The sequence below is a fragment of the Gavialis gangeticus genome, unplaced genomic scaffold (assembly GCF_001723915.1).
Source record: "Gavialis gangeticus isolate Ggan-Ray unplaced genomic scaffold, GavGan_comp1, whole genome shotgun sequence".
NCBI classification, from domain to species: Eukaryota; Metazoa; Chordata; order Crocodylia; family Gavialidae; genus Gavialis; species Gavialis gangeticus.
This window is the reverse complement of record NW_017729034.1, coordinates 17,332,260-17,348,623: the sequence shown is the minus strand read 5'-3', so window position 1 is coordinate 17,348,623 and position 16,364 is coordinate 17,332,260. Positions and strand designations below refer to the sequence as shown.

The window sequence follows — 16,364 nt, the reverse complement described above, 5'->3', positions numbered from 1 at the left end:
CTTCAAGGTGCGCCGCCAGCCCCTGCTGGGACCTGAGCCCGAGGGGAGCCGGTCCCTCCTGCGTTTGGGGCCAGGAAGGAATTTCACTCCCGGGTCAGATTGGTCCTGACTGGGGGGGTGGCCCTCTGCCCAGCACTGTAGCAAGCGGGTGACTGCCCCGGGCACCAAAGCGGAGGCCCGCCGACAGGCACTGCCCAGACAGAGTGGGACATGGGACAGAGCCCTGAGCCATTCATCCAGGGGGTGCAGGGACAGAGGGAGGGCAGCTCCCACCACTGCCTGCACTCCTGCGGGGAGTGTGTGTACAGGGCAAGGGTAGGCTCCTGCTGCAGGCTTGCCCCGGGCACCGAGCTTCCTTGCTAGGGTGCTGCCTCTCGAGCATATGTTGACACTGATAGAGGTAGGGTGTGGGCTGCTGTCGTTCCCCTGCGTTACGTGTGAGGGTGTAGGTCCCTGTGGTGTCAGGGTTGAGGGTAGTCTTCAGTTGAGTTTAGATGATGGGTTGTATAGGATGGTTTGATAGGGCTGATCCTGCCTCGGGCAGGGGCTGGTCTCACTAGATGACCTCTGGAGGTCTCTTCCAGCCCTGCTTCTCTTTGAGTCCATGACAGCCTGTGTGACACCCTGCTTGAGAGCCCATGCCTTGCTGTTTTTGTGTAGGACCTACAGCTGGAGAGGGCTGGGAAAGGCTTGGATGGGGAGTCTTGGTAGAAGGGGCTTTCCATGGTGTCTGACCCCCCCCACCCAGGTGGCAGCCTGGTGCAGGGCCTGACAGTATTTGTAACCCCAGCTCAGCCCCAGACAACATCTTGAGGACATCATGGGGTGGGGCTAAAGTCCAAAAGCAGCACTGGGGTGTGTGCATGGGTTCTTATTGCACACTATCCAATAGGGGTCTGCAGGGTGCATTGTTTACAGGCAGGTCCTACAAAAAACAGTGAAAGGGCAGGGGAAGCTAGGTGGGAGGGTTCACTTGGGAAGCAAGGGCGGGCAGGTCTGCCTCCAGACCAGGGGAATGGCTCTAGGTGGGCTGTTTTGTCTCTGCAGCTGAAGAAACTGGACGAGGCAGTGGCAGCTGCACACACATTCTTCATGGCAAACCCCCAGCACCTGCAGATGCGTGAAGACATTGAGAAATACCAGCGGATGGCAGGGGTAAAGTCAGACAGTTTCCAGGACCTGGAGGCTATGCCACATTGGGTAAGACCACCGTAGAGCAGGGGTGGGGAAAATATGGCTCATGGGCCAGATCTGGCCCACTGAGAGATTTTGTCCAGTCCACAGTGGGTCTCTCAGTCCTGCCCAACCCAATGCTCAGGGGATGGCCTGGGCCATGGTCCTGCTGCCCCTGGGCATGCAGCGGGGCTGGGGCGGTGCAGCAGTGAACTCCGTTTCCTGATAGCCCTGGTGGCCACAGCTCCTCCTGGCTCCTGCTGCTGCTGGGCCCAGCCCTGCTGCCCTGGCACCCCAGCATATCCATCCCGCACCCACCGCTGGGGGCAAGGTGTGTAGCTGGGTGGATGAGATGGGGCCACAGGTGTGTGGGGAGGGCTGTTCAGGAGCAGGATGGGCAGGCAAGTCATGATCATAGGATGGGATCTTGGGGCGGTGATAGTGTAGGGCCAGGGCAGTCACAATCAGCTGCCCACACACCCCTGTGATAGGGGCAGGTTGCGTGAGCAGGGGCATGTGGGGAGCAGATTGCAGCTCTGCCCTGGCTGTGCGCTGTCACTGGCCCAAGATCCTGGCCCCAGGCACAGCTCCCCGCCTGCCCATAGCCCCATCCCATCTGCCTGGCTGCTTGCCCTGCCTATATGGGTCCTAGTCGGTCTCCATGGAGACCCTGGAATCACTGGCCAGTAACAGTGTGGGCGTGGGGCCTGGCACAGAGGTGCGATCTGCTTCCCATATCATGGGCGACTAGTGCCACCTTAGTCGGGGGGGCACATGCCCCGCCCCCCAGTGACCAGTCAGCAACCAGGAAGGTCCCCCTGCAGCCAAACTTGCCAAGCAGGAAGTGGCTGCAGTGCTCCCAGAAGTGGCTGCAGCGCTACATCCAGTGCTTCCACTCCCTGGGCGGCGCTCACAGGGGGGACACTGGTGCTCCCATCTGCTCCCCTGCCCATTGCCTAAGCAGGGAGTGCGGCCGGTGGGGGGGTGTGCCAGTGCTGTCAGGGGGTACACCCCCTACGTGTCACCATTGCCCCATACGGCCCTGCCCGGAGAATCAGCACCTGTTGCAGGTGTGTGCAGGCAGTGGATCATGGCTCTGCCCTTGGTCCTGGCCCTCTGTGTGGCTGTCTTGTGATCCTGGTCCCACCTGCCCATCTGTCCTGAGCACGGAGCAGAGCCACTTAGGGAACTGGGGTGCTGACCCAGCCTACAACAGCTCGCTGAAACTCCCTGTATGGTCTGCAGACCCAAATAATTGCCCTAGAGAGCTATATACCTCACCAGGTGCTCTGGAAAGCTGTACAACTTGCCTACCTGCTATAGTTAGGGACCAAAATAAAGCCCCTATCCTGCCTCTGCAAAAGAGGCAACTGCCTGAGACTAGGAGTGTGCATAGACAGTGTGACCTATGCATTGCCCAGGCAGGCCCCCAGATGGCACCACTACACTATTAGAGATGGATACCACCATACAGTCCTGGATAACCCTTAGCCTTCCATCAAGAGGCCCAGAAACTAAATAGTATCCGTGAATCTGTTCCTCACAGAAGGCATATGAGACTGGAGTGCAGCACTACAAAGTGGATGAGTACCAGGAGGCTGTGGTAAAGCTGGAGGAGTCCCTCAAAGAGGTACTGTTGGCACTGGAGGACTGTCGAGCCCTGTGTGAGGGGCCCTGGGAGGACAAGACAGAAGAGGAGATGCAACCTGGCCTTTATGAAGCTGTTGCAGGTAGAGATTGAGGCATACTGGTGTGCTGTGGTGCAGGGAGGGACAGGTTTCCAAGCCTGGACAGGCCCTGTATCCTGCATGGGCAGGAAGGGGAGCTGCTGTGCTGTTGGAAGTACTGGCCTTCACTCCCCTGTTTCCTTCAGCCCATTACATTCAGGTCCTGAAGTGCAGGCAGCAGTGTGTCCTCGATATTGCCACGAAGCCAGGACGGGTGTCTGCCACAGAAGATTTCATACCCTCCCACTTTGACTTACTGCAGTTTGCTTACAACCAAGGTGAGGAGACCCAGGACAGCAGTCAGTAATGTGATGTGTGAACTGGCAGGGGAGAGCTACCTGGCTCTGTTGTACCCACTAGGAAGGGAATGGCATGGGTGGGGGCAGCAAGCATAACTTAAACCATGAATGACTTGTGCCTCAAGGCTGGGGGGAGGCATGGCGACCACCTGCAGACAGCAGTGGTGTTGGCAGCAGGAGCATGGCATTGGCAAGGAACCGCCTGCAGGCAGCCGCGGTGATAACAGCAGTGAGGGTGGGGCAAATGGGGACCACCTGCAAACGGCTGTGATGACAATGGTGGCAACTGGGGGTGGGGTGGCGAGTGGTGACCACCTGCAGACACTGGCGGCAGCAGCCAGTCTCAGGGAGGACACGTGTGCCCCCCATCCCATGTTCCTCCCTACACATCACCTATGACTTAAGCTCTTGATCTTTCCTCATTAAGCCCTCTCCTCAGAATCCTCTTCATCACCCTGGACAGAACCACCAACCTCCCAGGTCCTCAGGCCTGCAACCTGGAGGCCATCTCTAAATTAGCCCTTACACCAGATCCATGCCTAAATCCTGCTGCTTTCTTACATGATGTCTCTAAAATCTGGCCTCTCCTTTCTGCGCACATAACCAAGCCTCTTGCCGTCTTCGTTGCCTGTTGTGATTATGGTGATTAAGTCCTCACTGCCATGTGTACTTTCCTGGTCCTGGCTCCCTGCCTCCCCTACTCCCATAACATCCATTCGGAATGGAGCTGCCAACAACTCCTTGATTTTGTGCTCTGGCCACATCACTCTAAGTCCCTCTACTGGTCTCCATGTATTTCCCCGTGACCTGCAAACTTGTTGTCTTTACTAGCAGAACCATGTGTAAGTTAATCCCACCTTGCCAAGCTGGGCTGGAGACTGATGATGATACTGGTCATGACTCTTGTTGTGCCAGCACTCTCAATCTTGTCTTCTCCCACACTGGCAAGATACCTTCATTGTTCCTTCCATGCTGCCCACTAGACATGGCAGAAACAGTCTGATAAATCCAAACAATCATTGCTTTCTCTTCTGTTAGACCTGCTTTTGCCAGGAGGCTTTTCCCTTTCCTTCCCTGTCTTACTCTCTTCCTCCCCACCTCTGTCCTTGCAGGAGAAATTCCTCTTACCTAGCTCATCTGGCCAATTGTTCACCAGGTTCGTTTATTGTAACCCCATCTCCCGCCCTTGTCTGGTTGTGTCTTTAGGTTATAAGCCCTGTAAGGCAAGAAGTGTGGCTTTCCATGTGGGTTCAGTGCCAAGCTCTGGAATATTGGGCACTGCTAAGATATAAATATTCAGTAATAATAATAGACTTATACTTAATGCACCTTGGTCATACCTACCTCCTTTTCTCTCTTGCCTCCAAGTTGGAAACCAGGCGCTGGCTGCTGAATGTGCTGCTTCCTATCTGCTCTTCTATCCTATGGATGAATCAATGCTGGAGACGATGAAATATTATCAGGCAGAGCTGGGAGAGGGCATATCAGTCACAGCCAGAGAGGTACCAGCAGTAGTCCCCAAATTCGGCTTTCTCTGAACCTCATCATGGCTGACCTGGGTCCAGCTTCCACTGGGAAGGGGTTGTATATATGTGCAGACACTGGATCAAATAAATAGCAGCAGAGTCACTTCTTGGCCTTTTGGCTCAGAACGTTTTCTAATAAAGGGGCCAAGGTCACCTTACATGGTACTATGTAGTTAAGAGTGGAGACTTGTCCAGTGCACTGCCAGCAGGCCCCCCTGCAGGAGTCTTCCATAGCCTCCCAATGGGAGGATCTCAACTACATGCTTGATTTTTATGGAGATGGGGGATTTCTGTCTAGCTTGCTCCTCTGGCCTTTTGGCTAGGGGCAAGCAAGACTGGGAGACAGCTGAACTCCAAGGCCTCTGGGCTTGGGGCCTGCACATAAGATGCCTGCCGTGGATTTGGGAGTATCTGAAGCCCCAGGCTGAAGAGTCTGGGGGGAGGATACTTGCCGATGGTAGTGCAACACAGACTTGAACAATTGAGTTCAGCTCACTTGATAGAATTTAGAACTGATTTGGCTAAATTGTCCTGAGACAAAATTTAAAAATAAAAATCCTTTGTCAGGCAGAAGTCTCCCCATGCCAGAGCATAAGCAGGCTCTCTTTGTGGTACTGTGGTATGGCAGATGTCTCCTGAGGGCAGGAGCAGATCCCCTTCATGGGGCAGTTGTTTAACAGCCTCTTTGTACCCCCAGAACATCTATCATTATGTTCAGCGGTCTCTGAAGGAGAAGAAGTTGATTTACTATGCAGTGGAACATCTGGGAGGAACATTTAATGACCCTGTAAGTAGTTGCATCCTTCTCCAGGCAGCTGAGTACTTCCTTGTCCAGGTCTCATCCAGGCCGTGTATGTCTCTCTGTGGAGCCTATGTCAGCAAGATATTCTCTTGGCTTTGTAAGAGATCTGCATGTGTGGCAAGAACTTCCCAGGTGAGAAGCGAGTCTTCAAGGCCCTCATTCTCACCTGAGCCCCAGCACTTGGGTGAGGAGCAGGAAGAAATTTCCCACCTGGGGCAGAGTGAAAGTCTTGCCTGAGGCATTAGGAGGTTTATATTCAGGTAGTCCACACTGGTCAGTGTCAGGACAGGCCAGCTGCTCTGGTGTACTCTAGCTTGGGGAATGCTGTGGCACTGAACTTGATCAGCCTGTTGGTCTGATCCAGTTTGAGAGGAGTGTCCCAAGATACTGAGCCTCTACATTTTGTTTCTTTAGGACCTGTGGACCCCAGATGAGCTGATCCCTGAAAGCCTGAAGCAGAAACGCAGGTAGTCAGTGAGTCAAATGGGAGGTGAGGTGCTGTGGTGTGGGGGGTGACAGTGCCTGAAAGGGAAAATGGTGAAATCAGAACAGAGAAAGGGCCTGGCTCTTGCTGCTGATGGAGGGTCTGACTGAGGGGATCACAGCTCTGGATACTGACAGTCTTTGTCTGCATCTCTCCCTTGCTCCTGAGAGAGGATCAAGAGAAGCACAGGCTGGAAAATCTGGATGTGGAACAGCCGGAGCAGAGAGGTGAGTCACAGAGGGATACAGGGACATTTCTCCAGAAAGGTTAAATGGTCCCTGAGCCTCTCCTATTCCAGCCTCAGTCATGTCAATGCCATACATTGCACCGGCCAGATGATCCACCTGTAGGTCTCTTACCAGTGCATAGGCACCTGAAAAACTCTCCCAGGCAAACTGCTTCTGGCATGGGGAAAGTGGAACAGGAGCCTTAAGGGTACTGCCACTGCGACAGCCCAGAAGAGTGCTCAGATGTTGCTGTAGGGCAGTTTTCCTCAACCCATGGGTCCTAACCCAAAAGTGGGTCCCAAGAATATGTAAAAGGGTCACGACCAACTTTAAAAATGGATCAGCAACCTAAATATGGATTATATTTTAAAGGAGAAAAACATGGGAAACTGGGTTTTTTCCTTGCAGGCTGTCAGAGTTCCAGCTTGCAAGGGGCTCCATGACCCCTACACACCCACCCTCTTCCCCACACACTGGGGGTTTGGAGGTGGGGTTGGGCAGCGGGTCGGGAGTGAAGGGCACTGGGTCCAGACTGGCCATCCATGATTATAAATGGTTCCTGGTACAAAAAATGTTGAGAACCACTGCTGTAGGGGACACCTGCGGAAGTTCAGACCATGGTTCAGAACAACCCACATGGATGCACTGAGCTTCATGTGATTAAACTGCTTCAGCAAAACCAGCCGAGGCACAAGTGCATCAGTTCTGTAGAAACGAGGAAGGGCTGTGAAGGGAAGGGAGGAATGGAGAAACAGAAATAGAAGGTACAAAGCTTGGAAAATACTTCCTATATGACAAATGAAGGACTACATTTGTGGTGGATGGTTGCTGTATGTTCCCTAGCATAAGGTCCTGTATTTTCATCCTGGGCTTTCCATATGGGAGTTGTTGCAGTACCAGTCATCTCCCACAGGCTTCTTCCTTGTCTTTAGGTCAAGCTTGGCTCCTGAGTGTGCTCTGCAGTAACATGGGAGAACAGCTCCTGACCATGGCCTGAGCACATCTGCAGTGCCTTCTATCCAGAGATTAATATGGGAGGGACAGAGTACTGATAACCAACACAAAGTTCGCCATGACAAGGCTGTCCGTGCTTAATGGGGGCAGAAAGACCAAACCTGTTGTGTCCATGAGTAGGTCATGGGGACAAGATGTGAGATTGAAAGGAAGACTGATCTAGGTGTTAGCCAGATTTTGTTCCCAGGGGTGCCGTCCACAGTGCTTGTTGAACTCTGCCACATACTGTCTGTCCCACCGCAGACCCACTGGAGTGGGAGGCTGTGATTCACCACTTGCCCCACCTCCTGCGGCTTCCTGCCTCATGTCTGCCAATGGGCTGGGCTCTGAATTCTGTGCTTGGTCAATGCCAACAGGCTGCCCCTACATCACATAGTGCCTTGAGGAGGATGTGGTTCACATGGGTCGGTGACTGTGTTTTGTACTTTAGAGGACAGATATTTTGTCCCTGCAGTCTGGGACAGGGCTGATGTTTGATGGAGCTCCCTGTCCTGAGTCTGCTTTTGCACTTTTTCTACCCTGCCTCACTACCAGGTCCCTTATTTTTTGAGGGCCTTACCATCACCCAAGATTCCCGCCAGCTGAACGGGTCACAGCGGGTCGTCTTCGACAGAGTCCTAACAGAGTCTGAATGTAAGGACATTCTCCGGCTGGCCAAGGTGAGACCTGAAGCTTTTAGGAGACCCTCTGGTACCAGAGGGTGGAGCTGGACCTGCCCAGCTCTGTTCTTCTTAGCAGGAGTGGCTGTGCCATCAGGAAAGAAGGAAAGAGCTGGGCCAGGTTTGAAATTGCTCTTCCACCTATTTCAGGCAGCTGGAGGCACAGGAGACAGTTACCGGGGCAGACGGTCCCCTCACACACCACACGAGAGATTTGAAGGATTAACAGTACTAAAAGCTCTGCAGGTAAATGGCTCTGTGTCTCTAAATATGTGAATGAGCCATCCACAGGGCACAAGCTTGCCTTGGCAAGTTTTGTGGAGGCATGCTGGCCAGTCATTTGCTTGCATGGAGATTTCCCAGAGGAGTGCTTTCCTTTATTTGAGGCATGCCCTTACTTTCACACGTAGGGGGTCCCCGGGTATGGTTCTTTCATTTACTTGTGTGAAGGGTCTTACAGGCACGTTCTCTTGCATGTATGGGCAAGCTTTCTTCTCTCTCCAGGGCTTTCTATTCTGATATGCAGGAGGACCCTTGCAGCCATGCACAGGGTATGGGAGGCTTGTTTTGCTGTTATGTGAGGGAGGGTTTCACAGACATGTTTCTGTCATGCACATATAGGAATTGGTTAGAATACTTTGATGAATAGGGAGTTCATTGTAGGAGGTTGTATTTTGCTGTTACAAACGCTGGGAGGGTTTGTCCCAAGTATTCGTGCCTTGTACATGGCAGTCCTTGTGGGATTTCACACAGGCAAGCACTTCTCTTGCACACATATGGACACTTTCTCTTGGACTTTGTCCTTAACCAGATGCTTATGAGTGCACAATTCAAAGCTCGCTGTTGTGCTTCTCACTGTTGCTCATACGCAGGAGTATGGGCCATGCTTTTCATGGGCCTGCTTCTCTCATCTGAGGGTCTCTTTCAGGGTGTTTCTCATATATCTGGAGCATCTCTCAAAGTGAGCTCCCCTCATGCACTGTGGGAATATTTAGGATCTTTTTAGAGGGTGCTTTCTCACATGGACATGGATGTATTTCTCTTGTTCATGGGTTATACTGCTCCTGCTGCTGCTTCTCTTCTGCTCCTTCCGCAGTATTTCTCAGGGAGTTGTTCCCTTAGTTGTTTCTCTCGAGCGTTATTCTCTCTGTAATGCGTATACAAGGACATTTCTCTCAGCCCTTCACCTGTATAGCATGGTACGGGCAACTCTGGCATGCGCAAGAGCTTCAGGAGCTTCTCTCAGGCATACTTCTTGCTTCCCCATGTGTAAACAGGGTTTCTTGTGGGCATGTTTCTCTGTTACGCATGTACATGGTTTTTCACAGAAGTGCTTCTGTTACATGTGAGGTGTTGCACAGGCTTCCTTTCTTCTTGTAGCTGGCACAGGATGAAGCTGTGAACTGGAGAGATGCCAAACTGCTTCTACAGGCCAGTGAGAAATCCCGGAAAATTGTACAGTCCTATTTTACACCTGGGAAAAAGCTCCACTTCTCCTTCACACACCTTGTATGCCGCACAGCTGTGGAGGGTAAAGAAGGCCTCATCAAGTCTTGACCCCTCCACCTGGAAATTCCCCTTCCCTCCTGCTCAGAAGCCCCTCTTTCCTTGACGTATTCCTTTAAAGCAGTAATTCTCAACCGGGGTGCCATGGCACCCTTGGGTGCCTTGAGATCCTTTCAGGGGTGCTGCAGGATGCCATGAAATTTTTGTACTGTTAGGTGTACAGATATGATTCACATGATAAACCCAGAGATTGCAAGTAGGAATCCATAGTGTTAAAAACACTCTGACCTGTTGTGGTCTTGCTGAGTTCTTTGCAACAGAAAAATGGCTGTGTTGCTTTTTGGAGTCAAAAAATGACTCAAAACTAACAGCTGGCATTTTCCAAGGGGTACCTTGAGGCTACTGAGGGGGTCCTTCAAGGTTATAAACCACTGCTCTAAGGAGTTTATATTCTCCTCCAATATTCCTCTCCAGGGGAACAAGATGATCGCATGGATCTTAGTCATCCAGTTCATGCTGATAACTGTCTCTTGGATCCTGAGGGAAAAGAATGCTGGAAAGAACCACCTGCCTATATGTACAGGGACTACAGGTAAGATGAGACTGGACCACAGGTTTGAGTGCATGGAGGAGGAAGATACTCAGCTTCATCATGGAATGATCCTGCTGTAGCAGAAGGCCCGATTGCCATGGTGTTTCATAGGAATATAAGGATTGCAGACATGCCCAGAGCCAAGGCCTATCTCATCTAGCATCCAGTCCCTCATAGAGGCCAGTATCAGCTTCTTCAGAGGAAAGAGTAAGAAACCTGCACCGGGCTGAGGGGTAGATAGATAATGCACCCTTTCATATGAGGCCTCATCCTGATCTCTAACTTCTACAGACTAGCTTAAATCCCTGAAGCTTGAGGTATAAAATCCCTCCAATATTTGGTATCATGACTGGCCATAACTCTGCCTATGCTAACTATTCATACAAATTTTCAGTCTCATGAATGTTGCTGGGTTCTTGGCTTCAGTGAGTTCTGCATTGTGATCCCAGCTGGTCTCCTTTTATCAAATTTGAATTTGCCACCTTTCAGTTTCACAAGACAAGGTGAACAGAAGTCTCTTGCTTACTTTCTCTAGCCCAGCCATTGTTTTACATATTTTATCATAATCCCCTCTTAATCCTCTTCTTTCTTAGATAATTTCAGGTTTTTTTATATGAGAGTTTCTTCTAGCCCCTCGAATGGGCCAAACTGCATCTCCTGGGCAGGTTCAATTCAGCTTCTAAAGTAGTGAATTAAACATTCTTTTTTTCTCTCTGTCTGTTCATTGATTATTTTACATTTTTTAATTTTCTTTAATTGTTGCTCATTAATGATTCTAAGAAGTAATTTAGCAGCAAATTATTATTTGAACTGGGTCACAGGTCATGGGCTGTGGGGCAGGCATACCTTAAAGCTATGACTCTTTGCTATGTCAGGCTTTTGGTTTATGGCTAGAAGGGTTAGGAAACTTGGTCATTCTTGATCATTCTTTTTGCCCTTTTCTTTCTGTGTGTTTTTTTGGAAATGGGATGAGAAGTACTGTGGTCAGGATGCAAAGGCAACTGCACCATTGATTTACATAAAGCCCCATAGCATGCACAGTATTATTCACCATCCAGCATGAATGATACTGACACTATTATGCCTCCTAAGATCATGTTTGCTTTTCAATGACAGCTGCATGTTGAACAGAAGTCTCCACTAAGTCTCTTGTTATAGAAACGTAAAACATGGGATTGTGTCAGTTAGTCCCATTTCTCTGTTGTCTCTGGCAGCAGCGTGATATAGTCCTCTTCTCCAGCTCCAACTTAAAACTGATTGGATCTTTTGATCCCACTATTCCCACCATGAATGGCTGATCCATTAACTCATTCCTGATGGTTGGACACTTTCTTCTGTTTTGCAGCCTAAATTTATTCATGGCCAGTCAATGTCCATTTGTTCTTGTGCAAATTTTTTTAAAATAAAATTTCAAAAGTTCTTTCCCCATCCTGCTATGTTTCGCCTCAGTATCTTTGCACGGTCTGCACTCCTCCCCCATAGATCATTACTAAAATATCTTAAATGCCGCAGGATCTCATACAGACCCTTGAAGACCTCAGACTTAACCTCTTACCATGATAAAAATTGACCATGTAATCCTATTTTTTGGTTTCTGTCTCTGAACCAGTTTGTGATCCATATCACTGCTTTGCCCTTCATCCCATAATAGCTTAACTTCTTTAGAAGGCTCTTGTCAGTGCCTTTTGAAGGCCTCAGTAAATAATTCTCAGACCAGGACTGGCAACCCTGAGATGGGTTGTGGCACTTATGAGTGGGGTTGCCAAGCCCACGGGAGTTTAGTTGTAGAACCCAGCTCTGCACCAGAAGTGGGGTGGCAACCCAGACAAAATTGGGATGATGAGAGATTGGGAACTGCTGCTTTAACAAATTTGGTTAGCTGGTTCTCTACTGCTTAGTGATATGTTTTGCCTTTTGAAAGGTTAGTGAGACCCAGTTTTTTCATTTGTAGATTCCATGCTGGTTAGACTTTATCCAGGGTTTGGCTATTTTACCTTTAGTGGTTGTTCCTACTAGCTGGTTAAGCTGAGATGTGAGGCTCCCTGGATTCTAATTGCATGGACTGTCCTAAGAGCAAGAGTATGAGGCTTGATCTGGAATGGGGCCCTCTCATTAGGTCAGGGGCTGTGAGGAGTGAATGATCTCCATTTTCCAGCTACTCTTTCATTTCGTCTAGTGGGATCCTGTACCTCAATGATGATTTCAAAGGCGGGGAACTGTTCTTCACTGAACTGGATGCTGTGACAGTCACGGTGAGTCTGAGGTCTGGTCCAAGCGGAGGAGAACAGGGCAAGGGATGTTAAGGGAACTTAATCTTTCAGGTGGGTGCTGGGGAAGGAGAGAGCTCGCTGGATGCCAGGCCTCTCTGCTCCCTCAGGATCATAGGTGGTGGAAAGGTGGGGGCTTACAGGGCTTAGCCCCCACAAATGCAGGGCAGCAGTAGGGCCACAAAGCAGCCTGGCCAAGGGCTTCCAGTGCAGCAGGGGTGGGCAAGGAGTGGGGCTGGGGCTGGGACTAGGGGAGGGGGTGTGGGACTGAGCTGCAAGTGGCTCATCCAGGGGACGTGGCTCCTGCTGCTGCCTGCACCCCAGGAGGCATGAGAGGCATATGCCCCGGATTTGTGCAGGGCAGGGCAGGCTGCCTCTGTGGGCTGGGGCTGAGGCTGTGCCAGGCTGTTCCCAGTGGGGGCTGCAGGGAGCCGGGCTGGGAAGAGTCCAGGCTGGGAAGGGCCCAGCACAGCCTCCGTCCTAGCCTGAAGCGGCACCCTGCCCTGCCCTGCGCAGATCCGAGGGCACATGCCACCTATGTGCCCCTGAGATGCATGCAGCAGTGGGAGTCAGCACCCCCTCTCCATGCCCCCTGGAGAGCAGTGACAACTTGGGGCAGGTGCAGGGGTTCCAGGGGCTTCGTCCCCTTCAGCCTGGCAGCGCAGCTGAGGCTGGCTCCACTCTGGCCCCTGGCTCCGGGCCCTCTGGGCAGTGCTGGGCCAGGGCCAGTGCAGGACTAGGGAATGGTGGATTTATTGGCGTGGGGGGTACTGGCACCAGGCAACAACCCTGGGTGCGGGGTACCCTGGGCCTGGCTCCACTCCCTCCTAATCCCACTCCCTTCCCCCACAGACTTTCCCGCTGGGGTGGGGTGCATGCATGCATGTGCTCAGCCCCCTCCCCCAATTTTTTTCTCCCTCCACCTATGCCCAGGATCCAGTGCTAATAACTAAGCAGATTCAAACTGGGGCAGCCAAAGGCAAATGCAGGCAAATCAGGCCAGGGGGAGAGGTCAATTTCTTCCTGGTGGATGTTCCATGCTCTGCCAGCCTGTGTGTGTGTGTGTGTGTCTTTCTTTTCTATCTTGGCAATCTTTCTTTCCTTTTCTCTCTCTGTCCCTTTCAGGCAGCCTCTGTTAAGGTCAGGGTCTCTGTCAAAACCCCTGAGGTCTCCTGAATGTTTTACAAGTCCACCTCAGCCCCCCAAGTGAAGGGGAAGGGAGAGAGTCGCTCACACAGCTGCAGGGAAGTGCGTGAGACCCCCTAGATTCATTACTTCCTCCCTCTCTCTGGCAGGCTCAGGTACGCCCCAAATGTGGGCGGTTGGTAGCATTCAGCTCCGGAGGGGAGAATCCTCATGGCGTGTGGGCAGTGACCCATGGGAGGCGCTGTGCCATTGCCCTCTGGTACACACTCTCCCAGGAACGTGCTGAGCAGGTAATGAGACCCCTTGGGCAGCTGGCAGGCCATAGAAAAAGATCCTTGGAGAATGCCACTAGGACAGGTTGGAGTGCCATTGAAGAGGAGGGTCCTCAGGGGCCCCACCTGGGTGGAGGCTATCCAATGCTTTATGGGAGAATTCCCATCAGAGCCCATTGAGCCTCACTGGGAAGGAATTCCCTCTGGAGAGGGCAGCATGAATTGGGTCCCTCCCCCAAGATGTGACAAGGGTCCCATAATTTGTGTGACCTAGTACAGGGATGTGTTATGGCTCCAGGGAGCAGAGCAGAGCAGAGGTTCCAGGTGGGAGGGAGTTGCACCATCCCCTCTGTCTCACACTGTGGTTGCAGGAGCGACTAGAGGCTGAAGCCCTGGTAAAGCAAAGGGACATGGAGCAGGAGAAGCAGCCAGAGGACAAGCAGCATCAAGGGCTTGACGACAGTGGTGGTACCTCACCGGAGCCTCCTGTTTCCAAAGGAAGAGCCAGATCCACAAGCCAGAGACACAAACTGGGTTCTGAGTCCCCACAACAACCCCAGGAACTGCGAGTCAGGGATGAATTCTGAGGGTGGTGTGGCTTGACACTAAAGAACAGGCACGCTGGCCTGTCAACTTCTTAGTGGCACAGAGTATGGAGGTGTTTGTGGTCATTTATTAGAATACTAGTTCCACAATTGTGGGGGAAGGATACAGCTTATTTCTCAGTGACATCACAACAGAAAAATTACATTCCGAGTAAAACAAAAAGGGCCATGGCACCTTGATCTTTATTCACTGTCTTGACTTGAGACTTATTTCATCACCCAGAAATAACAAGGCAGGCTCCTCTCACCCCCTTTTTCTCAATGAGCCTTCAATAGGACCAAACCAAAGTGGGGAAGGAGGGTTTCTTAGGATTTTGGGGGCAGGGGATTTTCTTGTTGTTTGGGGATTTGAAATGGGAACCACAGTAGCATTTAAAATTCCCTCAGGCCAGAGAATCCTTAGACTGAATCAAGAGAGGGCAGGTCATGGCTTATGAGTGTATAAAATAAAGGAAAAAATAATGAATACAAAATGTGATGGGGAGTTGTGGGTTTGTCCAGAGAGCAGTGGAGAGAATGATGGAGAAATTTAATTAACAAATGATAGAGGCAGGCTCAGCCCTAGAAGAGGGAAAACAAGGGCTCTGTAGACTTATGCCTTCCCTGACAACAAATAAACATGGTGGGGTGGAGGACAGATTGCCACACTCTGCTGGGACTGCCCTCTTGGGAGGTTGGGGACCACCTACTGTGACAAGGGGCAGTGGACATTCACTGCCCCAACACAAGTTCATCATCACTTCCACATGGGGAGGAGCAGGGCGACTATATTGTTTATCATTTTCCAGACTGGCATAAGGACAATCTGCTCTCACTACCCAGGGGATTAACATCCAGAGATTGGATTATATTGTAGGCAGAGAGAATGAGAGGGCTGGAGACAGAGTATCAAAAAGCGCAATGACGCTATTCCTGGGGGGATTAGAACCAGAGAGTAACCTATGTTGCATGAGATTCACAACCCAAAGGCAGAGCTCTGTGGGAGGACCCAAGACTAGCAGCAGGAAGGGCTTTGGGACACGTCTGAGAGCATCAGCTAGGCCATGTGGAGAGCTGTGAACAGGAACAGCTGCAGGACAGGAGTAAGGGGCACTGGCAAAACTATCTGTTGGGGGCTCAGAACAGACATTGGGGTGGGGGGCTGTCATGGTATGAATGACTCTGTTCCATACACAGTTGCTGGCTCCCTGACCCAACCCAACTGATGCTGCTGCATGCAGTTAATCTCATCCTAGTGTGCTTTGAAAGATAGGGAGTTGGGCTCATGCAGCCAAGCCTTTTGCCATGTTGGTAAGCTGCTCTCAGGCTTATCCATGGAAGCCAATTGCTCATTCTCCACTGCTCTTGACAACATTCCCTCTTTTTTTATGCCTCTCACTCTTAGGCTTGGCATTAGAGAAGAGTTGTAGTCCATATGGTTCAGGTTCCTTTTCTCCATCTGTTAGTGGTAACAAATCCCCTTCTTCTTAAATAACTTTTTCTTATTCAGAGAGGACTCCCACACTGGCAGCTGGACAGGACAGAGCCTTCACTTTGGCCGCCTGTTCCCCTGAGGTGGCCAGTTGCTGCCTTGCAGTCGTGGCTGGCTCTGCCCAAAGGTAGCCTGGGTGATTAGACTCATGGCTTCCTGACGTCAGATAAGAGCCATTAAAAGGTATTTATCTCTGGCTTGGGCTAAAGCTGCAGGGGAGATTAAAAGAGATTGAGGGCAAGATAATCCCCCCATAGCATCCCAGGAGAGCAGCTGCCAAAAGGCCTTTGAGCAAACCACCTTGTACCAGCCCTGTTCCCTCACCCTGCAGTGACAGGGGTTTCCTCCACCAGCTGCTGCTTACTGCTCTCTCAGGGATATGATCCCTTAGAAAGAAGGAATCCTTTCACAGGAGGCCAGGATGCCAATATGAGCATAGTCACAACTTCCCTTTCCTAACAGGTTAGGAACTGAGCCTTGTCCCCCTAAGGAGAGACCTCCGGGATGCAGTGCGTACAGGTGCCCCCTGTCCTGCCATCAGGAACTAGGACCCCAGCTCTTTCTCCCTAATCTTCCCTGTATTAGCTGATTGTT

General features: G+C 51.3%; 1 protein-coding gene across 1 annotated transcript; it reads left to right on the top strand.

Annotated features, from left to right (window-relative positions):
- Nucleotides 1–1,022: 1,022 nt before the first annotated feature.
- Nucleotides 1,023–14,771, top strand: P3H3 (prolyl 3-hydroxylase 3). Its single transcript, XM_019527292.1, has 13 exons — nucleotides 1,023–1,200; nucleotides 2,720–2,903; nucleotides 3,047–3,178; nucleotides 4,568–4,701; nucleotides 5,423–5,512; nucleotides 5,942–5,994; nucleotides 6,180–6,238; nucleotides 7,787–7,911; nucleotides 9,292–9,442; nucleotides 9,892–10,009; nucleotides 12,186–12,261; nucleotides 13,572–13,712; nucleotides 14,066–14,771. The coding sequence occupies exons 1-13, from the start codon at nucleotides 1,093–1,095 to the stop codon at nucleotides 14,279–14,281; spliced, it is 1,587 nt and encodes a 528-aa protein (XP_019382837.1). The 5' UTR covers nucleotides 1,023–1,092; the 3' UTR covers nucleotides 14,282–14,771.
- The last annotated feature ends 1,593 nt before the right edge of the window (nucleotides 14,772–16,364 follow it).

Coding starts and splice junctions, on each gene's coding strand:
- P3H3 (XM_019527292.1), top strand. CDS start 1,093: ATGGCAAACCCCCAGCACCTGCAGATGCGTGAAGACATTGAGAAATAC. Junction 5,995..6,179: donor AGCCTGAAGCAGAAACGCAG/GTAGTCAGTGAG, acceptor CTTGCTCCTGAG/AGAGGATCAAGAGAAGCACA. Junction 7,912..9,291: donor ACATTCTCCGGCTGGCCAAG/GTGAGACCTGAA, acceptor TTCTTCTTGTAG/CTGGCACAGGATGAAGCTGT.